Source organism: Amphichorda felina (assembly GCF_050947745.1).
Source record: "Amphichorda felina strain 45539 chromosome Unknown scaffold_3, whole genome shotgun sequence".
Lineage (NCBI taxonomy): Eukaryota > Fungi > Ascomycota > Sordariomycetes > Hypocreales > Bionectriaceae > Amphichorda > Amphichorda felina.
This window is the reverse complement of record NW_028145047.1, coordinates 1960173-1986177: the sequence shown is the minus strand read 5'-3', so window position 1 is coordinate 1986177 and position 26005 is coordinate 1960173. Positions and strand designations below refer to the sequence as shown.

The following is a 26005-nucleotide window of genomic DNA, read 5'->3' as shown; positions in this document are numbered from 1 at the left end:
AAACAACAACATGCAAGATTCCTGATCTACAGTACTCTTTGAGCAGATCCTTCAGGTTAAGGACTATTCTGGGGCGAGCCTCAGTCGAAACTTAGCTGGTCATTCCTTTGACGTATCACTCTCATCGTGTCTTGCAGACCTTGGGTGGGGTTCGCTCTGGGGTGAGTGCAAACCCAAAACTTGTTTCTGAGCCGGGGTACTGGGGCAAGGCTCCAATTTATATCTTTGTCTTCCCGGTGATTCTTTATCGTATGATATTGAACAGTAAATCCTAAGTGTTGCGATTGTTACCCTAGACCTTCACGAATCTCTGCGGTGTTTATACTGGGATGTGGAGTAAGTGACACTAGCGTCCGAGGAAACTATAGGCCAAGGTACCTGGTAAATAATCGAACATCTCATAGCTGTACGCAACAATGTCTCTTGTTTGATGGCAGGATCCTCAAATCACTTGTATACTACCATGAATGATGAAATGAAGAACATCATATGGAGGCACGAACTTGTGATAATGCAATACGGAGAAACTTACGACTTTGAGGAGTTTGTCAAATGAAAGGCAAAATAGCTGAAATAGCTTCTTCAGGGGGACCTTAGTTGTAGAAAAGCAGTGATAGCGGATGCGGTTTCTGGGAGGGCACGTAGCCCACTTTACTCAATGTCCAGCGGTGCTCTTGGCCAAGAGCCCAACTATATTTCCGAAACTGTGAACACTGTGCTTTACTTGAGCGCGTATGGGAATCAGAAAGCAGTCTTCTTGATTTACGAGGCTGAGATATCGTGGCAAAGCGAACCTTTACAGATCTGAAGACAAATGAGGAAGTAACTAGCTGATCTTTGTTCAGGAACTGAATTACCCATTTGGAAGAGAATCTTCTTTCATCGAAAACTCACCCAGAAGTCATTAACGAGGATTTTCGTAGTAGGATTCCGCCAAACAATAAGAGCCTCGTAAAGGACTACCACTGACTGCTAACCAGTAGTATTGAGTACGAGTGGACGGAGTGAGTGGTAATAAGAGTACGGATACGGATAGGGTGGGTTGGCCACAAACAGTGGATAACGTAAAGTGGGGCTGCAACCTCCACCCCGATGGTTCATCGTGGAGTTTGGTGGGCGAGAATCGGAAGAACAGCTAGTGGAGATGTGCTTTCGATACTCTCTCCAGACAGACTGCCGGGAGAAGTCAGCAAATAGAACTACGTTGTGGTCATAACCCGGCTATTATAACCAGACCATGTCAAGGTCCATATGAGCGTTGGAGATTGGCTGATCGGTCATCTATGGCTTCCATGGTGAGGTCAGGATGGCTTGTTCCATCGTCACACCTCATATGATAACGTCACTTTTTTTTTGGGCTGGGTGAAAGCCACCCCGCCCCTTGACCTGTGGTGGTATGTGCAAACTCAAGGTCTCCAAGGATAAAGACAGTGCCAACCATCTAGGACTGTGGGCTGGACTCATCTTCCAATTCACATACCCATATCGAGCGACCTCATTAGCAAGACGCCTGGACAGCAAGATGGCTCCCAAACTCAAGATCTTCCTGACTGGCGCAACTGGTAACTGTGCCTGCAGAGATCCGGTGTCTGTGTGACCATACTGACAGTCGACCCCAGGCTACGTTGGAGGCACCGTGCATGCACGCTTGGCTGACGCCCACCCTGGCTATGATCTCATCCTCCTCGTCCGTGACGAGAACCGAGCCAGGCTCATCAAGGATAAGTATCCCAACACCGATTTCATCTACGGCACTCTCGACGATGCAGATGTCGTGGAAAAGGCAGCCGCGGAGGCCGACATCGTCGTTCGTACGTCCATCACTGTCTAGCCTGTGTATCCCCAGGCAGGGGGCAAGTCACTAGGGGAGCTTCCCTTACTTACTATGGGGTATTTGCAGACACGGCCGATTCCGCTGACAACGTCCCCGGCGCGACTGCCATCGCCAAGGGGATCGCGGCTGGACACTCGGTTGAGAAGCCGGGATACTGGATCCATCTAACAGGGACGGCTATCCTGACCTGGTACGATATCCAGCACCAACGCTATGGGGAGGCCCCTCTGCCCGAGCAGCGATATCACGACATCGAAGACATCCAACGCATCGTGACCATTCCCGATGGTGCACCACACCGCAACGTCGACAAGATCGTCCAGGGCGCCATATCTGACAGTGTTAAGGTTGCCATCATCTGCCCGCCCACCATCTACGGCACTGGGCATGGCGCGGTCAACACGCGCAGTATCCAGGTCCCGGACATGGTGCTCAACACGTTGGAGGGGGGGTTTGCCCCTATCGTCTCGCCCGGTTTGACCGAATGGGACAACGTCCATATTTGGGACCTGGCGGATGTCTTCCTCAAGCTGGTTAACGCCTCGCAGAACCCGTTGCTAAGGGCCAATCCCGAGATCTTTGGTCTAAATGGATACTTCTTCGCAGAGAACGGGACGCACAGGTGGTCCGACGTGGCGCGCTGGATCGCCGAGGAGGCTAGCAAGCAAGGCTACCTTCCCGAGCCGCTGACCAAGTTCGTCACCCAGAAAGAGGTCGAGCAGATGGAGGGCATCGGTGGTCCATCGTGGGGCCTCAACTCCAAGGGCGTTGCCCAAAGGGCCCGCAGGTATCTGGGGTGGGACCCCAAGCATGGCACGCTAAGGGAGGGTATTCCAGATACGATCGCCCAGGAGGCTCAGGCGCGTGGAATGAGTCCGAAGGAGAAGAAAGGCTGATGCGGCCGCTATCCGTGGGAGGGTGGCATTGTCGGTGGCAAGTGGTACTAGAACACCTCATGGTTCTAGTTGTAATGAAGAACCTTCCGAGTCCGCCTGGACTCGAGGAAATGAATCGACTCCCCCTATCAACCACATAGAATGTAGTCAGTCAACAACGACTTGACTCGATCGACACGACTAGTAAATACTCCGTCATCGTCCTGACTCCAGACGGGCACAACTCGCTTGGGCAGTTGGAGACTTTGCCTCGGGCGGCGGCAATATTCCGTTTTTAGGTGGGCGGTGAGCGACACTGACAAGGCGACGCAAGGGGAGGCGAGGCAACGCAAGGGGCGCTAGTACCAGATACGGCTTAGCGGCGGGGAACCAGCCAACGAGAGGCGGCACAAACCACGAGTCGGCAGCGACCCACCAACAAGAGAAAAAAAAAGTTGAGGTCCCTCCATCCACAAAAATTTTGGCGGGCAGGTGGTTTATTTTGGAGCGGGCTGCCGGCCGTTGCTGGGAGAATTTCTCACCGACCGCAGTCCCACCCCACGTCCGAAATCTTTCTTCTTCTCCCTCACCCATCCTCCTCGCTTCAAATCCATTCCTCCTCCATCCATCCTCCAAGACCACATCTCCCCTTTCTCCTATCCCTTCAGAACTTCTTTCAAAATGGCGGACGAAGTGTACGATGGTGCCATTGGCATCGATCTGGGTGAGTAACCGCCGCCCTTGCTTGGATTGTGCTTTTCGCCAGTTCCATTCCCATCCATGCCTGGTCATGGACGCCGCTCGCACCCAAGGCAAGACGCTGACTGTTATGCGTCCAACCGACAGGTACCACCTACTCTTGCGTTGCGACGTACGAGGGCAACAATGTCGAGATCATTGCCAACGAGCAGGGTTCTTTCACCACCCCCTCCTTCGTCTCCTTCACCGACAAGGAGCGCCTGATCGGTGAGGCGGCCAAGAACAATGCTGCCATGAACCCCCGCAACACCGTCTTCGATGCTAAGTGAGTGGCTCTGCCATCGATCCCTGTCGTGACGAGACAAGACTTTGCTAACCAACTACCCGTAGGCGTCTCATCGGTCGTCGTTTCGATGACCCCACCGTCAAGAAGGACATCGAGTCGTGGCCTTTCAAGATCGTTGACGACAACGGCCAGCCCCGCATCGAGGTTGACTACCTCGGCGAGAAGAAGACCTTCTCCGCCCAGGAGATCTCCTCCATGGTCCTCACCAAGGCATGTTCACCCAGTCAATTCTCACTGCCCAGCATCACATGCTAACCTCCCACTGCAGATGAAGGAGATTGCCGAGACCAAGCTCGGCAAGAAGGTTGAGAAGGCTGTCATCACCGTCCCCGCCTACTTCAACGACAACCAGCGTCAGGCCACCAAGGATGCTGGTGCCATTGCCGGCCTCAACGTCCTCCGTATCATCAACGAGCCCACTGCTGCCGCCATTGCCTACGGTCTTGGCTCCAACAAGTCCAGCAAGGAGCGCAACGTCCTCATCTACGATCTGGGCGGTGGTACTTTCGATGTCTCCCTGCTCAACATCCAGGGCGGTGTCTTCACCGTCAGGGCCACCGCTGGTGATACCCATCTTGGTGGTCAGGACTTCGACACCAACCTCCTTGACCACTGCAAGAAGGACTTCCAGCGCAAGGCCAAGAAGGACATCAGCGGCGACCCCCGTGCCCTGCGCCGTCTCCGCACTGCTTGCGAGCGTGCCAAGCGTACCCTGTCCAGCGGCGCCCAGGCCACCATTGAGATCGACTCTCTCTTCGATGGTGAGGACTTCACCATGACCATCACCCGTGCTCGCTTCGAGGAGCTCAACGCCAAGGCCTTCTCTGGCACCCTCGAGCCTGTTGCCCAGGTCCTCAAGGACGCCGCCATGGAGAAGGCTGGCGTCGACGAGATCGTCCTCGTCGGTGGCTCCACCCGTATCCCCCGCATCCAGAAGCTGCTGTCCGAGTTCTTCGACGGCAAGAAGCTCGAGAAGAGCATCAACCCCGATGAGGCCGTCGCCTACGGTGCCGCCGTCCAGGCCGGTATCCTCTCCGGCAAGGCCACCTCCGCCGAGACCGCCGACCTCCTCCTCCTCGACGTCGTCCCCCTGTCCCTGGGTGTCGCCATGGAGGGCAACATCTTTGCCCCCGTCGTTCCCCGCGGACAGACCTGCCCTACTATTAAGAAGCGCACCTTCACCACTGTTGCCGACAACCAGCAGACTGTCCAGTTCCCCGTCTACCAGGGTGAGCGTGTCAACTGCGAGGACAACACCTCCCTGGGCGAGTTTACTCTTGCTCCCATCCCTCCCATGAGGGCTGGCGAGGCCGTCCTCGAGTGTGTCTTCGAGGTCGACGTCAACGGTATCCTCAAGGTCACTGCCACCGAGAAGACCTCTGGCCGCAGCGCCAACATCACCATTGCCAACTCTGTCGGCAAGCTCTCCAGCGGCGAGATCGAGAAGATGATCAGCGACGCCGAGGCTTTCAAGAGCAACGACGAGGCCTTCAGCAAGAAGTTCGAGGCCAAGCAGCAGCTTGAGTCTTACATCGGCCGTGTCGAGGAGATTGTCTCCGATCCCACTCTGTCCCTGAAGCTCAAGCGCGGCCAGAAGGAGAAGATCGAGTCCACCATCAGCGACGCCATGGCCGCTCTCGAGCTCAACGAGAGCTCCGCCGAGGACCTGCGCAAGCAGGAGCTCGCCCTGAAGCGTCTTGTCACCAAGGCCATGTCCTCGCGATAAACGCATCATGGGGAAGAAGGGGGGTGGCGTTATACGGGGCTGCCGTGTGCGGTGGCCCATGTGCCTATGTGCCTTGGAAAATGAGGAAGCGGGCCAAAAGTGATTTCTTTCTTCGATCTGTGGTCGTTCGGAACAGAGATACCTGCCGGGGCACATAAAAGTCTTTTTATCGGTTTTTTTTCCTGCGTTCTGCTGCCTCTCGAATATCACAGACTTGATGCCATCTCGAAGCCGGGGTTTCATGACGGATGATTATGATGACAACTGGCGGTGATGGTTATGAATGGCAGGGCCTTGGACAGGCTCAACCTTGCGGGCGATGTGCGAGGGAACGGGTTGTGAATTAGCATAGACGTGGTAGAATGGAACAAATGGATTCATGAAATTGCGTATCAACTGTTGTGAAAGAGTGGCAAGGGTTTCTCTACAGACCTGCTGCGAGTGAAGCTACTTGGGCTGTGATGAATCCCTATTTCAGGCTGTGAATGTGAGGAAATGGCCTTGCTCGTGATAACTTACTGCTACGATGATCAATATGATCGTATTCCCGCAAGTATTATAATACTATGGGTTTTACATGGTGATGTTGCTACGGGTTGGTTATAAGTGTGATATTATTATTTCTATGAGTGCTATGCAATATTGCTACGAGTGTTAGGGTGATATTGCTCCGCGTATTATCACGGTATGAACAATATAGCAGAGCATTGCAATGGCTTTTCTATGAAAGTTATGATGGTATCATTCTTAACATGATAGTATTATTGCCGTTCCTATGATTAACAGAGGCGAGCAGAATGATAGATATGTACCCCAAATAGAGCGACATGTTACCACCTCAGTAGCTTCACGCATTACGTACTAACAGCCACCAAACCCCCACCTCTGCATTGAGCTCAGCATGGCCAGCCATCTTTCATCGTTCACAACTCCACCCTGATATCGACCAAAGGACGTAACGAGGACCACGGCTTTCCCTCCCAGCCCACCAACATGGCCTCACCGCCACATCCACACTGAGGGACGACATCGACCGGTTAACCCGTCGACACAACACAACGCGACACCACACGCACCATGTGCCACACAGCCATCATGTCCCCCCCGCCCCTCCACCTCCTCGACCTCCCCATCGAAATCCTCACCCTTATCCTCCGCCCCCTCCTCACCACCCACCCCCCCCGCGCCCCCATCCCCCTCTGCGCCTGCTCCCCCGCGCCCCTCGCCCACCTGTCCTGCGTCCTCCCCATCCTCCTCGCCCACCCGCGCCTCCACGCCGTCGCCACGCCGCTGCTCTACGGGCCGGAGCACGAGTTCCTGCTAGACCTGGCCGGTGCGCATCACGCCCGCGCGCGGCGTGAGTTCGAGGACCCATCGTCGTCAGAGCTGCCGTCGCTCTCACCTCCCTCGCCATTGGGGCTGCCACGCGGCGGCGGCGGCGGCGGCGATCACGGCCTGATGGACAGCCGCGACGCCCTGCGCAGGGTGGCCCGCCTGAGCCTGCGTCTGGACCGGCTGCGCGGGTGGATGGCAGAGCGCGTGGTGCCGCTCGTGGCGGACATGATCCTGCGGGGCCAGCTCACGGCGCTGGACGTGTTCGTCGTGACGGACGGGGCGCAGCACCGGCAGCAGGGGGGGAAGAAGCACCTACGCTACGACCGGGTGAGGCTCATGCCGGGGAGTCCGCTGGCGGGCATCATGGGCCTGCTGGCGGATCCGTACCTACGCAGCGCGAGGATGTTCATCCAGGTGGGCCACGGGGCGGAGTGGTGCCAGTTCCACGGGGACGGGCGGGGGGGATGCAGTGAGGGCGAGGGCGAGGGCGAGGGCGAGGACGGTGATGCTAGCAGCAGAGACGGGGTTGTGGAGGTGGACTGGAGGAGCATGATACGCGACGCGGACCCGGCGGGCGAGCACTTCCCCGTCGCGAAGGCGCTGGGTGAGAGGACGGGAGCATAAAAACTTCTCCCAGGCGGTGCTGCCGTGGTAGCATCCTTGGTGTTATGCGCCCAGACAAGGCTAGGGGGTGATGCCTAGTCGTCGATCTGCCGTCCCTCCTCTCCCTCCAATCCTGGCACACGACCGTGTCTCGCTACCCATCATCACATGATCCGTGCTGGATCGTCGACGCTGGGCAGGCTAGCAGTATCCAGATAATACGTAGCCTAGCTATCAGAGAGATGGGGCTCTCTGAGAATCACCCCCATGAAAAGAGTTTGGCCTTCTCGGTATTCGGCGAGCAATCCCAGTCACCGAATCTGCTCCGAATGGCATATACGAGTTACTACTAAGCATGTAACCCCTACTTAGTAAATAGTGTCTGTCCGTACACATGCCATGCCATGCCCCCATTGAACGTCCAGCGCGTGCCGGCAGAGACACGTACATAGCTCGGACTGAGACAATAGATAAGCTTGCGGTTCATGCATAAATCCTCCCTCCACGTCGGAGCGACGCTGCATGTCGCGGAACCCCCGGCCGTCACTGGAACGATGCCAAGCTCGCCCACTGATCCTTTCTTTTGTTTCACAGCCGTCCTGCTGCTGTTCTTCTTCGAGCCTGCGAGGTCAGCGTCGCCCCCTGCGCTGCGCTAATCAGTTTTGCCCGGAGATAACAGAGTGGGATGGGGAAAAGGGAAGAAAACAAATGAGGGGGAGAGGGACAAAAAAGGGGTCGAAATATACCATTTTCATCTTTGGATTAGCTTCGCAGGATCACATAAATTCAGAAAACTCCCATTCGTCCATTGCTCCAATCTGACAAGCCGACTAGTCCCCAAGAAATCCACCAAGCAAGCCAACCCTTGCAGTGCAACCACATGATCACATCCCGCGTTTCCCTCCAGCCTTTATTGTGGCCCCCCACCCTGGTCTCCCCTTTTTTATTTACTTCAATTTTGTCCCTCTCACGTCACGGGAACAGCGTGGATGGGGGGGCCTAGGGCGACGGCGTGGGCGATGGCGTGGGCGAGATTACCTCGTGGAAGTCTTCCTTGTGCTCCGACAGGTGCTCCCCCCAGTGGACGGGGCCCAGCTTGAGGATCCTAGGCCCGCTGAGGCTCGACTTGCGGCGAGGAGCCACCTCGATCGAAGTCTCGTCTGGGTCGCTGACAGAGCCCCTGTGAGCCTGAACCCGAGGGTAGGAGTCTGACCTGTCGGGAGCAAGCGATAGGAAGGTTGGCCTGGCCTGGGCGCGGATGGTGGGATATGGCGTCAATCGGAGAAAGGTAGAGGAACGACGCTCATCGGGAGAAGACATGGCAGCTGAGATGGGCTGCTTTTGCGTGTGCTGCGTATGGGTCTGGCGAGAGAGTGGTGGACAGATGGACGAATGGAAGCTGAAGAGTATAGAGAATGAATGGCGAGGGATGGGGGGGAAACTGGGCTTCGAGGATACCAGCACTCGTCCATTTTATAATCCCAGGTGGCCGGCCCCCCACGGGACTGAATCGTGTCTTGCTTCTGCATCCTAGTTAGTAACCTGGCAAGCCTGGTAGCCTGGTTGAACCGAATCCTGCAGCCCGCTCGTCCCGACCGCTGCGGATGAAACCCATCATACCTATGCGCATTATGCATACGGGATAATAGGTACTACCTCTGGTCGATTATGGTCGGTAGTTCCGTTGGCCCGGGTCTGCGCGTTCGATAGGCCCAGGCGCCTTAGAGCAACGCACACAACTTCCATACATAGCACATACGCATTGCATACGCAGTGCTAGCTCAAGTCGACGCGGGGTATCATGGGTCACCTGTCTTGTCTCGGCTGCTTGAGCCTGCTTGAGCCTGCTTCAAGCTCAACACCATAACGCGTCCCATGTGAAGTCGGTCTGGGGTTCCGGCAACTCCACATGAGGCTCTACCGAATCCATTAGCCACATCTCCGCGCCAAGTCCGGGGTAATCGGCGTTGCTGGGAGCTCATTGGGTCCCGCGTCGCCAGACAAGGGATTTCTCGGAAGCATCCCGTCGAGGATCCCATCCAGGACCCCGTCCAAAGCCGCCCAAGCTTTCCAAGACCTCCCAAGGCCCGAGTCCTTGTCCAGGTGCTCCGTCTGTCTCGGACCGGTCGAGGCCTGCCACAGCCAGAAGTGGGCTGATCCTCACACTCCTCACCGACTATGTCCATTCGACCACGTCGCCGTTGAGATGCATGGCTTTCGAACGAGGTGCTGATGAGATGCATGGCTTTTGAGCAAGGTGCACATGTGACATGATAGCATGTACGAAGTAGTAGCCACGACACGCCGGCTATAGCCGATCCATGTCATCCATGCCTCGGCAGGAGTCGCAGTATCGCAGCGTCGCACACTGCCTCGACCTTATCGCTATCATCTGCCCACTTCGCCATGCCCCTTCGTGGGGTGGTATACCTTATTATCCTTCTGATACCAGGCCGGGTGGCTTCTGCCGTCGTTCCCACTTGCCTTGGCCCCAGTCGAGTGTCGTCTTCTGCTCCATATGGAATAGCGAACCAGGGTCCTCTCTATTCGTCTCGGGCCGTCCGCAGCTCCTCGTGTTACTCCCCTTGGCCTTGATGAATGCCCAGCCGATCGTTTGCGTCTCAATTTCCTAGAACGGAAGGAATACAGAGCTTTGTTGGTGATACCCCAACGTATCATCCGGAGTTGAAACACCGGCGTCCCAGCCTAGTGAAACCAGCCCAAGCGTTGCCAAAGATACTCAGCCTAAGTGACTCTGTCCTTCAAAAAAAAAGGGGGGGATGTGGCACACGCGAACCTCTTGGCAAAGATACCCAAAGTTATTCCTTATTCCAACACTAGGGCCGCAGGACCGGCCGGGAGCGGGCCGCACGAAGTAGTCATCACACCGACAAAGTCAAATATCCCCATCTCCTCTCGGTCCGCTGGATAATATCTGCGTAGTCAAGGAACTCAGCCCGCGCGTACGGAGGCATATTAGGAACTGGCCTGAAAAAGGATATAACCTAAAAACTAATGATATACTGCCTATGTAGACACACAAGTACCTGGGCGCGGCGAAGCTGAATGAGGTTGTCATCGTCGCAGGGCCTAGACTTCTGCCATCTTCTCCTGTGCAAAGCCCCGTCGCTCTCTCTAGCCTTGGAGACACCTCCCCATACTCCCTGGTGATGGAGGAACTGCGGAGACCAGGAACATCTCAGTGCGAGTAATTAGATCCACGTTCGTGGTGTCGTATATGCGAGCTATTGATGCTTGCGAGCCTGGTCGGTAAAAGATCCCTTCGCCTTTAGGAGATGGCCGTGTCCCCCGACCAAGCCTCGAAAGCTCCTATCGACTCAAGCCCCCGCTCTGCTGTCTATACATCTCGGAGAGATGTATGCTCTGGGTATTGCGGCCCCCATTGTGATTAGAGTGATCAAGCTGCAGCACCGGAACCGTCTGGGGATGCGCCTTTTGTCCAGAACCGGATTCTAATCGATCTTTCTCGTGTCCCCCCGCGACAGGCACGTCCAAAACTTTGATGTTCTCCCGGGTCAGGCGTTGGGAGTTAGCATGGGGCTGTCTGTACATTGGTCGCCCCACAGTCTGTGGAACGAACAGAAGCTTGCTTTGCAGCGTGACAAGTTTACAATTCTGTGTAACCTCGGGCCCCCCAAATGCAAAACCTCCTCAGATTGAAGCCGATGCGTAGATGGACTGGATACGAGCGCGTACCGGTGGAGCGGGTCGAGGTGACCGGCGCTAAGCTAACCCATCCTCATTGGGCCAGCTCGCACATGCGTCTACGCATCACACTGAGCTGGACACGGCGTGACGGCGTTCACATCGATGGGCTCGCTAATGACATGCAGAGACGAACCAACGCGCCGGCGAACAGCCGTCCTTTTGGAAATCTCTGCCTGGAAAGCTTGACCCGAGGAACAGGGAAGCATGATACCATCGACACGGGCCACTTGCTTGTTCGGATACCAACGGCCAGGGGGGGGATCAGGCCCCTGGAACAAGAATCTTAAGGCTAGGGACACTGTCCATCTCTTCAACCAGCGGGATTAGAGAGAGTGAATTGGCCTATTCTTGCCGTCAGGTGCTGAAGAAAGAATCCGGTAGCTACCTGCCGTGGAGGTATTCTTCGGCACGAGAAGATCGGGGCCAGCAGACCCTGAGGCTCGCCCTGAAAGAGTTTTCACACGCTGAAGATCGGGGCCATCTTGGGAACAGGCGTGGCAGGCGAGGCGAATGCCTACTTTCGGATGATCAGGCTTGCCATGAAATTCGGGAGTACGGCGCCCACCACTCGTATGAAGGGTGGTCATGTCTGCCCCAACGAAACTCGGAAGGGGACCAACCCCGGATCCATGTCGTGGACGATTCCGCTCTTTGAGGACTGTGGACTACAGGGTGTTGTTGGTAATAGGGGGCTTCGGTGCCCAAAATCCCTGGATTGGGAACATGAGACCAGAGCACAGCGACTCAACCTCGCCAGGCACAGGGCACCGGACCCTCCCTAATCACTTGACTGACATCAGATGTGTCCAGGCCATCGCTTTGGGCCCCCATGTGACTTGGCTTGCCGAAATAGGCTGTCAGGGGACTGTTATTTGGCCGCAGCTGGGTCAAGTCGACAGCTCCGGCGGCCGGCAGCAAGGGGAGGGGGGAGCAGGGCGGAATCAAGAGGACATGCAGGAGTCCTGAATGCCGGGGGCACGCACGGGAAGCCTGGTATTAAGGTCGCATGGCGGCCGCATGAAGGTCCGCTAGAAGGGCGATCTTCATGTTGGCCTACTTTCGACGGCCAACAGGTGATTCACCAAGAAACTCTGCTCTGGAGACGCAACAGACGCAACCGCAACAGAAGCGCGGTGTGGAACCAAGTTGGATCGGAGCAACATCGAGCAACACCGTGTAACATCAAGTAGCGCAAGGAGGCGGCAGTGATATACCGACGAGCCAACGTAGGCTGTCTTGAAGCGTTATGCAGCTCGGATATCACGAGGAGACGCCGCGCGCGGCTTGGCGTTGAAGACCTATAAGCGACGGCGACGTGGTCGTAATCCAGTTCATTTCCTCGCTGGTTTCATACCTTCAGGCGTGGTACCTGGTGAGGACAACACAACCAACAGGCTCAACAGCCTACGGGATGAATTAGACGGTGACAAAAAAGGGGGGAGGGAGGCATCGGCCGCCGCAATCGCACAGGCCGTCAGGCAGCTCGTCCACCTAGCTGGATGGAATGTCTTGCAATTCTGTGAGGCGAGGAAACTGGATCATATGTTGGTATCCTTTGACGCGGATGACGCCAGCGCAGCAATAGGAGAGGCGGCTGTGATGTGATGGGAAAAGGTGCAGGTTGTCGTAGACGCGCGGAACCTACGTTGAAAAGCCGCCTGCAGTGCACGCCCGTACGCCCGGGCCCCTACTGTGCGCATGCTCAGTAGTGCCCCAGGGGTCCCCCAGGGGTTCTCCAGTGTGGTCCCAGTGGCTGCAGTGGCTGCAGTGGAGCTCCCCCTCGATGGTTACGTCGGCGCGCCGTTTTGGTACACGGTTGACGCCGAGGCCACCTAACCTCTCTAGCTATTAGTTACTACTATGAAGTAGTAGTCCATGTTCTGCTGGTCTTCATCAGCCTTGCGTGTGATATGTGTGATTCTAGAATCAAGGGGGCAACCTTCTACACCCGCCGGCCTGCGCCTTCCCGTCGAATGCTGGTGGTGGGCTGGCAGGTGGTCAAAGTCGGCAGCATGCATTCCGTACAGGACCAAAATTCTTCACCATGAAGCCACCCGGCGCCTTCCTGTGTTCCTGTGTTCCTGCGTTGTGTTCACTGTTCACCACCGTGTCATCCCTCTTGATCCAAGGCAGACCAGCCAGGTCTGGGCCATAAACTATTCTCGTATGGGCCATTGGGCCTCTCTCGTGGGCCTCTCTCGCGGGCCTCTTTGACTCAGGCTGGAAGTGGATCAAGACTTGAGAGTCCAAGACTCAAAGGAAATGGATCCCGTCCGATATCTGGGGCTGGCTTCTACTGCGTCTGCTGACCGTACCTGCCCCAAAATTGGCAACCATCTGTATCCAACCTACTAGTAGTACTAGTACGTGCCTTCCTAGGCACGAACAGTCCAGATTGAGATCCGGCCTAGGGCAGAAGCCGACTGGTGGTACCTGCTACCAATCCACTTGTACTAAACAGGCAGAAAGTGTTAGCCTACTAGCCGCGAGACCGGCGAGATGCATCCGGGGTGCAGACCGTGCAGTGCATAGGCCACTGCAGCGACCTATCTTCTCTACCTTCCAGGTTCTCACAATGCACACCGACACCACCAGGTTCGTCTCTTCCAAGCTCAGACCCAACGGCATCGCCGCCATTCGACGACACCTCGTCCTGGCCTGCCCCGTAGGCAAGGATGTGCAAGCCGCGCCAACAAGCGAGACTCGGCTCCATCACAACCGCGACCCAGCGTCGTCAGCCGCACGCCGCATGAGGCATCTCAGCGTCGTATCATGGCTTGTACAACGCCCGGGGCTTGGGAAGCTGCGAACCGATGTAACCGGCGGCATTTGCCCTCTACTATGTGCGGCCTTGTGGGGATTGGGAGTTATGGGACCATGTTGGTCGTCCAACTTGGCGCTTGTCGATGTGAGCAGTCACCCCCAGCAACACACGTCAACCAACAGCGGCAGATCGACGTAGCTGCCGCCAACACCCCAACAGTCGCCTCGTCGGACTTAGGCAGGCTCAAGCCTCTGCCAAACATCGATAGAGAGAAATGTCGAACAGAACCAACCGTCAACGAATTCCCTCCTTTCTAAGAATTGTCTAGGAGTTTTCCGGTCTCGGCCTCGGGCAGAATGTCCCGGTTGCTTGACAGTGTCAGTAACATCCAAGTCGCACCAATACTCTTAACACGGAGTAGAACGCCCGCGTGCGCGGCCAACAAGCTTGAATCTGAGCTCCTCCCAACTTTCTTAGCCTCACGGGGGCGAGCTTGATCACCCTTCCCGTGGAACAACCTCTGCCCTGAAGTGGCTGCTTGCGGTCAATATTTCGAGTTGGTCCGAGGCGCGAACTGTCTAAAATTCAGTGGAAAATCAAAAGAAGAAAAAACATAACATGCCCAATGGGGGGGTGTTGGAAACAGAGCCGTTACTACAGCACGGCGTGCGGGTTTACATCATGAGATGCGCAAATTGGTGTTGTTGAAGCCATGGATCCGGACAATGTCCACAAATCGTCCTTGACCTCTTTGAGAGATGGAAAAATGGGCCCCCCGCTAGCTTCAAGCGTCACTAGCACCTTGTTCTCGGACGAACTCTTCTTTCTCTTCCATTTGAGGAGATCAGGGGAGCAAGCCAGTACCCTCCTGCTCTAGGAATGAAGCAGCGGATTCGCAACTGCGCCCCATCTGCCCCAAACATGAACCCAATCTGTAACAAGGGAGAGGAGCCACCGGCTGAGCCGTCTACCGCCAGGCACGATGCCGATTGCCCTCGGCCATGGTAACTATTGTGCAGTGGTCCACTCAAGCTTCCAAGCTCCGGTGGGCTCGTGGGAGGAACAGTGAACAGATCCACCCCGCGCCCCGGTGTCATCTGCTGGGTGCTGCAGTGCGTCAAAGATCCCATGGCCTCCCTGCTTGCATTGTGAGCGAATGGGCAACGGCCGAAGATGCTGGCCCTATCGACACGAATGCGTCTCCAACCGACACACAAGTCACATCCCGTGGTGCCAGCTCCAGCCTGCTGGGCATGCACGTTCCTACAGTAGCCCTCCTTTTACCGTTGTGGAGGGGGGCTCGACCCAACCGGGAGCCTGACGAGGCCACCACGAGACGGTGATGACACCCTTGCCGCGTTAATTTGCACCCAACAAGCAGCACGGCCGTCATCCATTGTAATCCTTGCACCTTTCTAAGAGCGTGCTACGAAGTATCAGATCTTGGCCCGCTCGACAATGTCCCTGTGGTGGCGTGCAGCCATTGCGGATGTCTCCCCTCCCCGAGTCCCCATGCAGAATTGCAGATGATTTTGCACCCCGGCCAACGGCGAAAGGTAGGCCTTGTTGGCCCGCTTGTCTTCACTTCCATTATCCCATACTCGCGACACACCGGCAACCAAAGTGGGCCAGGCGTTCCCGTTCACCAGCCATCTCAACATGGTGCTTCGGCCTACCTAATCCGTGCCTCCTATCCCACCACGTACATCGTGTACCTCCCTGCGGAAACGGACCACAGACCCTGGGACAAACCGCAGACACAGCTAACACCCTCGTCATCTTCAGCCTGCCCAGCCGGTCTCGATAGCGGGCGGAAGGCAAACCGAACAACCAACAGCCATTTCATACCCTTGGTTCTTACCAGCGGAACTGGAAAATCAACTGGTGCTAGTGGCCCGTGGTAAGGACGAGCCGTCATGAGCGAGGCAAACAGCCGTCAGTCATCCGTAACCAGACTCTCGGAGTCGTGTCACGGACTATAAAAGACCCCTCGTCATCTGCTCCTGGCAACCATCCACCACCATCGACACCTCGCTTCTTCTATCAGCAGCAGCAACCATCCGGAACACATCTCTCTCCAGTCTTCCACCAGTACCCATTCTGAACACATCTTCCATATTCGCCCCTATCTTCAAATTGTCGGTTTCGACGTAGCCTCGAGAGTTCAGTGAGTTCTCAACCTCCCCCAGTTATCCTGGATTCCCTTGGGGAAAGCCCCGGCCTCGTCAAGCAAGACCCGGCTGACAAACTCCCGCAATAGCCAAGCCCAGCTCTTTACTATTACACCTACATCACAGACCCAGCCGGGACGATACTAGCTTGTGGAAAGCTCCCATCTTCATTTCTCCAGCTCTAGATTTACTCTATCGCCAACAGCAATCATGTGCATCTGGATCACCACTCAGCACTGGAGCTCGTGCGGTTGCACGGTCAAGAACGAGGAATCTGCACCGACATGCACCTGTGCGACCCCCAAGATGCTGCCTTCGCAGAGCTACGAGGGTTACTGCGCACGACCTGAATGCCCAAACCCGGGGCATAATCAGTAGGTGTGTCATTATTACACCGAGCCTCTTTCATCCCTGCTGGAGGCTAACTTTGTTCTTTCAGGGCTCCGGCTTCTCCAAGACAGCGCCGAAGACACAGACAGAAATTGTAGACTTTCCACGCGGCGAACGCGGCTCAATTCGCATCTCTTCACGTCGATCCCCCCAGTTGAGGGAGACACGGTAGCATTTCGATCATTCATGATATTTCTTCCTTCGCACTTGTTCAACTTCGATCTCGATGGATCATCAGTCCAACTCCAACCACACTTTCAACAACTAGACGAACCGTTACACCAGAGCCTTGAGCACAAGGGGCAAGATTTGGTCAACAACTCGCGAGAGAACCCACACGACTTTTTTCTTCATCTTACTGCGCGGCTTTGCTTGGCTTGAGCTGCTTTTTCTACGATTCTCGTCAATCCTTTGCTTCCATCTTTGACTATCTTTTTGTTTTCCCTATTTCCTTATTTCCTTGTGTCATTCTACTAATGAATCATTCAATTCGTTGCAAACACTTGCAATGTATCGCTGGATCTGGCCTGGGCTAGCTAGACGTCATTGGACGGCGGGAGGCTTGGGAGTTGGAGACGGCGGCAGACACCGCAGCGGGCTTCTTGTTCATGTCACTTAACGTCATTCCTTCTACTTGCAAGTACTTCGTCAAGAATTGATTTATTTCCCTCGCCACTATTTCCATTTGATATTGGTGCTAGTCTGCCTAGAATTATGCCTGTGGTCGCTTATGGGCCGCTGGTGGCCGAGGATGGGGCCCTGTTCAGAGTGGCCGCATGGTCTGCGGCCACGCCCAAGGATTTGCAACAACGCACATCACATATTCGCAATGGCCACCAACAACGAAATTAACTCCCAACAGCAGAAAGCCACAAGCGCCATCTGAGTAGCCGCGGAGTCGGCCGACCAGGGGGGAGTCCAAAAAGCTCCCGGAGAGGATGACGGCTTCCTCCAGTTTCCGTCCCGGGAGGCCTTGGCCGACATGGTGATTCTCTTTGCCTCGAGACCCCATGCTTTTCTCCACCCCAGACCCCCCCAATCGCTGTTCTAGCTTTTATCAGCATGCTCCAGCACCATCCAGGCAAGGGGGAGCCCCTCGTCCCAATTCACGATCCGTGCCGCGGTCACAGCCGGGAGTTCAGGGGTGCTATTCCATTGGGGGCGCGATTCCCTCGATCATCTTGCGGCACTGGAGCGGGGTGTTCGACTTTGCCTCCGTGCTGCTGTTCGCTCCGCTCATATTACTACTGCAAGTCGCCCTGTTGAGAAAACAAAGGTCAAGAAAGCTCCAGGCTGGACTAGAGAGGCGTTGCACCGACCGTTGCAATGCGCCGGCAACGGTCCGCCATGAGGCCGCTGTAACTACCAGGCAATGACTTAAATACGATGGTGCAGCGAGGTTGCCTCCTTGTGCGCATCACTAATCAATACAGGTCTGCGTCATCTTGGGATGAACGAGTGCCGGTTCATATACAAATTCCCGTGGATCAATCATCAGATCAGCCATGACCTTCGGAGAGAGCCTGGGCAAGGATAAGAAGAGCAGCGGTCTGGCGAATAAGCAATTCGCAATTCCCGTCGGGGAGCTCGGCGACGGTCCTAACTACAGAGACTACCCAGGTACCCATGAAGCTACATGGCGCTATACATGCATCCTCCGCATCCCCGGTCCGTCATGTGACAATCCATGCGAAAGCAGTAAGTCCCTGATCCTACCCAAGCTGACGTGCCAGGCCCCATTTTGGGCTGGTGCAGTGCCGAGGAGAGGGAAACCTTTCGACCAGACCCAGAGATGGGGTGCAATGGATGCTGGTGGGCAGCCTAAAAATCAGCACTGATTGGAGAAGAGGAAGAGGGGACTTGGTGGGATGCGACACCCTCGGGGATTTTATCCGCAGCCGTCGGTTGGGCTGCCACGGGCTGTCGCTATGCCGTTGTGCAACGTGGGACATGTCATCGTAGCCGCCAGAGGCGCTCGCGGGATCTGCCAGTCGACAACTGGTGACATGGCGACATGGCGACATGGCGACATGGACCCAACCAAGGCGCGAATCCGTCTACATGATACCAACGTAGCCTCTCCTGCTGCATAACCTTCCTGGCCACGACAGCAACAGCTTCCTCGGTGTAAGACGACGTCGGCGCAGCTAGGCTTCCTGCGGCCTGCGCATCTGGTCCCAAAAAAGCTGTCTCACCACCAGACGCTCAAAGAAGCGCAGCACATGACCATCGTGCCCGGGCTTGCCTGACGACGAGTTGGAAGGAGCAACTCTAGCCCCCAACCCGCGCTTGCTGCCAGCGCATAAGGCGTCTCTCGCCTGCCTCGCCTGCGTGGGCGAATCGTCTGCTCCTGGCCCCCTCCTTTCATGATCGGCCCCTCGGCAAGTTCGTCGTCAGCCCTGATCCTCCCGCCCCCCCCTCTCCCTCCCCCTCCCCCTCCTTTTTTAAAGGTGAACTCGGTGTCCCGGTTTCTGGCTGGCATCACACTCCCATCTGCCGACTTTTGGAGCTCCCACTTTTTTGCCCACCCCGGGCGATTCCTCCGCCCCGACCCTGACTGCATGCCTGCTGCAGGTGCAGCAGCAAATCCCTTTTGGGGGCTGCGGGAGGAGCAGGTCGCGCGCATGTTGTTATGCGGGTGGGACGGCGCAGCGAACAGGCAGCCAGCCTAAGCCCGCCGGTGGTTGTTTAACCCTGGGCTGGTTACCGGTTGCACAAGGCTTGTCGGCCCCCAACTCGCACACACACAAACAGGGTCGGATCGGCAGCCCAGGCTTGGGGGGGGGCGGCGCGGCTGCTGGCCACAGATCTTCACCATTCAACCTGTGCCTCAATGCTGCATGCATATTTCTCCACGTCATTGCCAGCGTAGCGCGATCCTACATAGTACTAAGACAGACTATTATGCACATGCACCACTATATTTATATATATGCGTGTGTTTGTTGTGTGTATATATATACACACAATATATATATTTGTCTTCCCGCTAGAGAGCATGCATCACCCACCGCGCTGTCTTTCCTCTCTCAAAATAACATGTCAACGCCGACCTATCACGCCCAACACGCGCGCACACACACCAACAACACACGCAAATACATCCAAAAAAGAATAAGATCATGCCGGCTTAGGGTCAGAACGCATGTCACGTCACAGAAACGAGTCCGGATATGGAGTTATTCATCGAGGTAAGGAGGAAGGGGGGGGAACACGCTCTTTGGGGCACTTTTGGAACAAGAGTTTCCGCAAATAGGCCAATTCCATTCCGAGTCCTGCTAAGATGCTCCCAGTTTCCTGCCGCTGCGCTGCTCTTCTGCGCTCGCTCGAGACTCCGATTCCAATCTGATCTGGGGCCGTCCTTTTTTGTGTCAGACTGCCAATCCACGTCAACACACCCCCATCAATCATCCTCATCGCTATTATACACGTCAGCGTATTACAAGATCAACCATCAACTGCCGATCCACTGCGTCAGCCCCCATCTTCACCGGTCTCGTATCTCGATGGAATGGCCCCCAACTGTGTCTCCCTTCCTTAGCTTGGTTCTCTTTTATTTTTTTGGTTCATTTGTTTGTTTTTGGTATCCGCGGTATGTGTACGGTTGCTTCTTTGTCTGTTCACCGGTCGTCCCCTGATTATCCCCCCCCCCCCCCCCCCACTACTCTCAAAAAATACCAAGTTCTTTTTTTGTTCGGCGTCTATTATGCTGAGTCCAATTGCGGCCGTTGAAGGAGATTGCAAGAAGGAAAAGAAAGACGTGACAACCCGTGTCTGCCATAGAATATTCAATCAAATCAGTCGTTTGACGGTGAAGTAGGAGAGCTGAAGAGACTCGTTATTAGCGTCATGGTTTTACGAGCTACATAATACTACACTGGAGGGACTCACTATTGGTTTCCAGACGTCCCCGGCCCAGGGGTCGAGGGAGAGAAGGACGGCGACGTAGGAGAGTAGCTGGGGCTTGTGGGGGATTGACCCGAGCCTGCCGCGTTCGAGAAACGTGGACTCGTAGGCGAGTAAGCCGGTGAGGTAGGAGACCATGTGGGAGAAGCGGGCGAGTAAGATGGTGAGGTCGGCCCAGCAGCACCGTGGATGTTGGGCGACGCTGGGCTGTAGTTGGGGCTCGCCGGCGAGTAGGTAGGAGACGTCGGGGAGTTGAAGTTGGCAGGCGACGTCGGAGAGTAGTGCCTGGGCGACGTCGGGGAAGTAGGGGAGTAGTTTGGCGATGAGGGGCTGTAGCTGGGGCTGGTAGGGCCACCAGGGCGGAGCATGGGAGAGGTGGGCGAGAATGACGGAGACGAGGGGCTGAACGACGGTGTCGTAGCGAACCGACTGCCGCCTCCATCAATGAGCGGCGATGTGGGCGAGTAGCCACCGCTGGGCGAAGTCGGAGAGTAGCCGCCTCCCATGTTCCACGGCGACGTAGGCGATGGATTGAAGGGGCTCTTGTTGCCGCCCGTATGGTACGGGCTCATGCCTCCAACACCGCCGAAGCCGCCACCAGCATAGTCGGTTCCAAATCCAGCTGGCGTCTCGGAGCCGGCGCCCTGAATAGGGGAGAAGTTTCCAGCAACCGGTGAGCTCAAGCTGTGGTAGCCCGAGTCTGCCATGGGCGATCCGCTGTCGTATGGTGTAGCAGCACCTTCAACATCGCCGTCCTTGACCGGCATGCCAGGCATGAGACCCATGCGAGAGTTATCTGAGATGACCGTCTCAAGCATCTTAGGATCGAGGAAGGTGTCAAAGTTTCCAGTTCCCATGGGTGCCATCTGACCGAGCATGACGTTTTCAGAAATACCCCGGCAGTCATCAAGTTCACCCGTAGCCGCCGCCTCCAGGAGAATCTCGACAGTCTCTTCGAAAGAGCATCGCATCAGCGCACCCGTGTCAGCGCGGTTGATACCGTGGCGCGTGACAGCGGAGATAGTGCCTCGGTAGGTCATAACATCAACCAGCAGCGCCATATGCCGGTGATTGACGTACGAACCATCAAAGGCCAAAACGTTAACCAACTCACGAAGCAAGGCCGAGCGAGTAGCCTCGATGCCAAACACGTCGACAATCTGCCAGAGGTCATTAGACGATGTCCTGGTAGCGTCCACGCCATCAACAGCCAAAACCTCGCGCAAGGCCGAGCCGCTGGTGTCCAGATACCACTCAGTGCACCGGGGGTCATCCTTGACCGCAATCTGGGCACCCTCCGGAGAGATGTTAAGCGTAGTGCCCTTGGTGAGGAACGCTCGCTCGATGCCTGGCACACCACGAAGAGTCAGGGTGTCGAGAAGATGAGCCTCCAGTCGCTTAAGCATAACATCGTCTTCGATCTTCTTCTCGCCATCTTCATCCTTCTCATCGTCACGACCAATGGTCCGGATACGGATGACCTGTTCATCGGCGTTGTTGTCACTGAAAATGACCGCCAAGTCGTTCGGGTACTCCTCCTTGATGCGCTGAGCAATATCCTCGACTCTAATTTCCTTGTCCAGCATCTTCTGGCGATCGAGAGTGATACGCAGGAGCCACCTGGACTGTTGGTCGATCGTATCCTGGCCATCATCGGGAATCAAGAAGTACGACTCCACCATGTCCACATCGTCAGCAATCGTCGTCTCCTGGATGTTGGGATCATAGTGGATCTCAGTCATAGCCGTAACCGAGCGCAAGTTGGTGTACTCCACAATGCTTCGGAGCCTCTTGGCCTGCTCCTGCTTGGCCAGCCTGTCGTCCACGTAGACAGTCATGGCAGGCGTCTTGATGTTGCTCGCAAGATTGAGAATTTCCTTGAGACGGGGAACACCAAGAGTGACATTCTTGGAAGACACACCAGCAAAGTGGAAAGTGTTGAGCGTCATCTGAGTAGCCGGCTCTCCAATCGACTGAGCGGCCAGCACACCAACCATCTCACCAGGGCTAACGAACGCCCGATCCCATCGGTTCTGAAGCTCGCCGACAATGTGATCAAAAGCCAGCTTATTCAGCCGGTGCACCTTGACCAGATCCTTGAAGGCCAGTCTAGACCTGACGAGGGCCTTGAATAGGATCGTGGCGTTCGAGTCGGCTTCCTTCGAGATAGGGTCGTTTCCACGAACAATGATCATCTTTTTCAGAAGATTCTGAATCGTCGGGATGACGTACGTCGGACGAAGATTGCTGCGATCCGTCACCTTCACGTTGAAGATTCGCTTAGCCGACTCAATGATGCGGTTAATGTTCAGAGGCAGCTGCATCATATCCTCATCCTTCTTGGGCCGGTTAATCTTCCTGACCAGCTCTCGGTCCGCGACGAGGGCATCCCACTCCTCATCAAGGAGGTCCATGGACTCCTTGTCGCCAGTCAACTCATTGCCATACTCATAGTCTCTCTTAAACCACTCGGGAGGGTTCGCGAGGTCCAGTCTGTACTTCTCGGCAAACTTGTCATCCGAAGGGTTCAGGAAACCCATCTTCTGCTGCTCAATGCACATAGCATCAAGTCCATCTTCACCGTACAGGAACTGAATGATGTCACCTAGGGAGTTGCGCACCGTTCCGTCGTACCGGGCACTCAGATCTTCCAGAGCCTTGACGAGACGACGCTGGATATAACCCGTCTCGGCAGTCTTGACGGCAGTATCAATGAGACCCTCACGACCGGCCATGGCGTGGAAGAAGAACTCGGTAGGAGTCAGACCACGCAGGTACGAGTTCTCAACAAAGCCACGAGACTCGGGAGAGTAATCATCTTTGGTAAAGTGCGGCAAGGTACGGTACTTGAAGCCGAAGGGAATACGCTTTCCTTCCACCATTTGCTGGCCGACCAGTGCAGACATCTGAGAGATGTTGATGGACGAACCCTTGGAGCCAGAGTTGGCCATGGTGACAGCGTTGTTCGAGTCCTTGAGACTGTTCTGAGTCGTGGTACCAGCACGGTCACGGGCACGGTTGAGAGCGACACCGACCTCGTGCTCGAAAGTGGCACGGACATTCATACCAGGCAGGGCCTCGAGCTCATTGGCCGTGGCCTTGGCCGTAAGTTCTGCGACGTTGGCCTTTTCATCGTCGATGTCAAGCTGAACCTTCTCAATTGTCTTCTTGTCAGGAATGGTGTCACCGATACCAATGCTGTGACCATTGTGCAGCAGCCAGTATGTCACAACCTGCTGAACACCATTCAGGAAGGCCATGGCAGCACTGGGCCCCAACTCGTTGTAGCTAATGTGGACGATGCCACCAGACTGCGCTCCGACGTGCTTCTTCTTGAGGAGACCGTAGATGAGCTGCCCGCCCTGGATGAGCAGACTGTCGTCCTTCAACAGGGAGTTGTAATCGTCCGGTCCAGACTGGATGCTGGCCTCCGGGGGGATAACCAAGCTGATCATCTGCTTGCCAGTCCACCGAGGTCTCGGCTTAAGGATGGCAGGCTGGGGAATGATGCCATCCCAGCCCGGGACCCAGAGCATCAGGTTCATGACCTCCTCCTTGTTGAGAAAGACGTCTCGCCGGCAGAGCTTGTAAACACCCGCGAGCGAATCTTGGACAATACCCATCAGGGGAGCATTCTTTTGGGGCGAAACAATGTTCTGAGGAACCAGACACAGCTCCTTGACTTCAGCTCGTGTCTCCTCGCTCTGGGGAACGTGAAGGTTCATCTCGTCGCCATCGAAATCTGCGTTGTAGGGTGAGGTGACGGACAGATTGAGTCGGAAGGTAGAGTAGGGCATGACACGGACACGGTGACCCATCATTGACTCCTTATGCAGCGAAGGCTGACGGTTGAAGATGATGTAGTCGCCATCCATCAGATGACGCTCAACTTTCCAGCCATACTCGAGTGAGATCTGGGCAGCTCGCCTATGATGCCGTAAATCGATACGGGTGCCATCTGACCGAATAACATACTTAGCACCGGGGTGCTCGTTGGGACCGTTCTCCACCAGCTGGTGAAGCTTTCCAATATTGTAAGGCGTCACAGTCTCCGGGTAAGTTAATGTCCTCGCAATACTGCGAGGCACGCCGACTTCGTCAAGGGAAAGATTGGCATCACCCGTGATGACAGTTCTGGCCGAAAAGTCGACACGCTTTCCCATCAAGTTTCCTCTTAGACGACCTTCCTTTCCCTTTAGACGCGCGCGGATGGCCTTGACAGGCCTTCCACTCTTCTGGAGGGCGCGGGGCTGTCCAGCAATATCATTATCCATGTATGTCGCCACATGGTACTGGAGAAGCTCCTCGAAGTCCCTAGCGATATGCGCGGGTGAGCCCTCACGGATGGCCTGCTTCACGTTTCCGTTGGCACGAATAATGTCACCCAACTTGTACGTCAAGTCATCCTCGTTTCGCATCCCTGTACCGGTTCCGTCCATGGAAATACTAGGACGAACTGGCGGCGGGGGCACCGGAAGAACTGTGACAATCATCCACTCGGGACGGGCGTAGTCGGAGTTGAGGCCCATATTTCGCAGGTCCTGCTCTGATATCCGTCGCAGGATGCCGTGGGCGGTCTCGGGTGTGATTGGAATCGTCTCCTTCTTCTTCGGGCCGTCTTCGGAGGTCACCTCGAACGCGGCCTTGAGCTGTAGGGCAGCCTGGCGAACCTGCGGTTGCATGTTGCCACAGCCGCCATGGCTCTCGAGCTTGGGCTTCAAGCCCGGTGCGAACTCCTCGTCCTTGTTCTTGTCCTGGCGCTCCTCGTTCTCACACCGGCGCTTCTTCTTGCAGACTGCCCAGACCCGTTGAAAACGGACCTTGGGGTCTCGCGTGCGAATCGCGGCGACAAACTCGGGGTCGCTCTGGAAATAGCGTGTTAGCATCTAACGAGCCAGAAATCGTCAAAGAGAGTTCAGGTTAGACCAACTTCATCGGCCAACACTTTGCTGCAGTTATGGCAGACAATCTCGAGGATCTTCTTGACTTTCTTGATGAAGCCAGGGTGGAACACGGGCTTGGCCAGCTCGATGTGACCAAAGTGGCCAGGGCACTCGCCCATAGCTTGAGTGCACGTCTTGCACTTGAACTGTCGGTCGATCGAGCCGAGAAGGGGGTCGTTGAGGCCGCCATCGCGAGGCTTTGTCTTGTTCTCTTCCATAGTCTCCGGGTACTGGATATGGGCAACACTCATGCTCTTGATCTCCTCAGGAGACATGAGGCCGAACTGAATCTCCTCCACCGTCTTGAGCGGCGCGCTCGAGTGGGTGAAGTACAGGTTCGCCATGGTTGCTGATGTTTTCGTTTCCGACCGGGGTGAGAGGTAAGCGACCGGTGAGGCGGAGAATCGACAACGCGCGCCTTAACAACGGCGCAGCGCGGTGAATCGCGAGAAAAAACGAATGGAAAATCGAGATCGACCAAGTTATCGTCGCGGGTAGTCGTCCGACCGATGAATTTCGCCGTCGAGGGCGGGTTGCGGATGGCGCTCAGCAGCAACGCCTGTCCTGGCCAGCGGCCCAGGAGAACCTCAGGCTGATCTCCCCCGTTGCCGCCACCTCGAAAGTTCGCGAGAAGTCGAGGATCGTTCGTCGGTCGTGTCGCAGATCACTCTGGGATCCTATCCG

General features: G+C 55.9%; 5 protein-coding genes across 5 annotated transcripts; 3 read left to right on the top strand and 2 right to left on the bottom strand.

The window, feature by feature from the left end:
* Positions 1-1522: 1522 nt before the first annotated feature.
* Positions 1523-2730, top strand: ACO1O0_003321 (NAD-dependent epimerase/dehydratase family protein; the record flags this gene model as incomplete). Its single annotated transcript, XM_083192775.1, has 3 exons — positions 1523-1562; positions 1620-1811; positions 1901-2730. The coding sequence occupies 3 exons, from the start codon at positions 1523-1525 to the stop codon at positions 2728-2730; spliced, it is 1062 nt and encodes a 353-aa protein (XP_083051832.1).
* Positions 2731-3390: 660 nt separating this feature from the next.
* Positions 3391-5480, top strand: SSB1 (heat shock protein 70 family; the record flags this gene model as incomplete). Its single annotated transcript, XM_083192774.1, has 4 exons — positions 3391-3433; positions 3556-3733; positions 3799-3964; positions 4023-5480. The coding sequence occupies 4 exons, from the start codon at positions 3391-3393 to the stop codon at positions 5478-5480; spliced, it is 1845 nt and encodes a 614-aa protein (XP_083051831.1).
* Positions 5481-6575: 1095 nt separating this feature from the next.
* Positions 6576-7439, top strand: ACO1O0_003319 (uncharacterized protein; the record flags this gene model as incomplete). The annotated part of the gene is made up of 1 exon (XM_083192773.1): positions 6576-7439. The coding sequence occupies one exon, from the start codon at positions 6576-6578 to the stop codon at positions 7437-7439; it is 864 nt and encodes a 287-aa protein (XP_083051830.1).
* Positions 7440-8417: 978 nt separating this feature from the next.
* On the bottom strand, positions 8418-8738 carry ACO1O0_003318 (uncharacterized protein; the record flags this gene model as incomplete). The annotated part of the gene is made up of 1 exon (XM_083192772.1): positions 8418-8738. The coding sequence occupies one exon, from the start codon at positions 8736-8738 to the stop codon at positions 8418-8420; it is 321 nt and encodes a 106-aa protein (XP_083051829.1).
* Positions 8739-20362: 11624 nt separating this feature from the next.
* On the bottom strand, positions 20363-25665 carry RPO21 (DNA-directed RNA polymerase II subunit RPB1; the record flags this gene model as incomplete). Its single annotated transcript, XM_083192771.1, has 2 exons — positions 20363-25243; positions 25309-25665. The coding sequence occupies 2 exons, from the start codon at positions 25663-25665 to the stop codon at positions 20363-20365; spliced, it is 5238 nt and encodes a 1745-aa protein (XP_083051828.1).
* Positions 25666-26005: the final 340 nt, after the last annotated feature.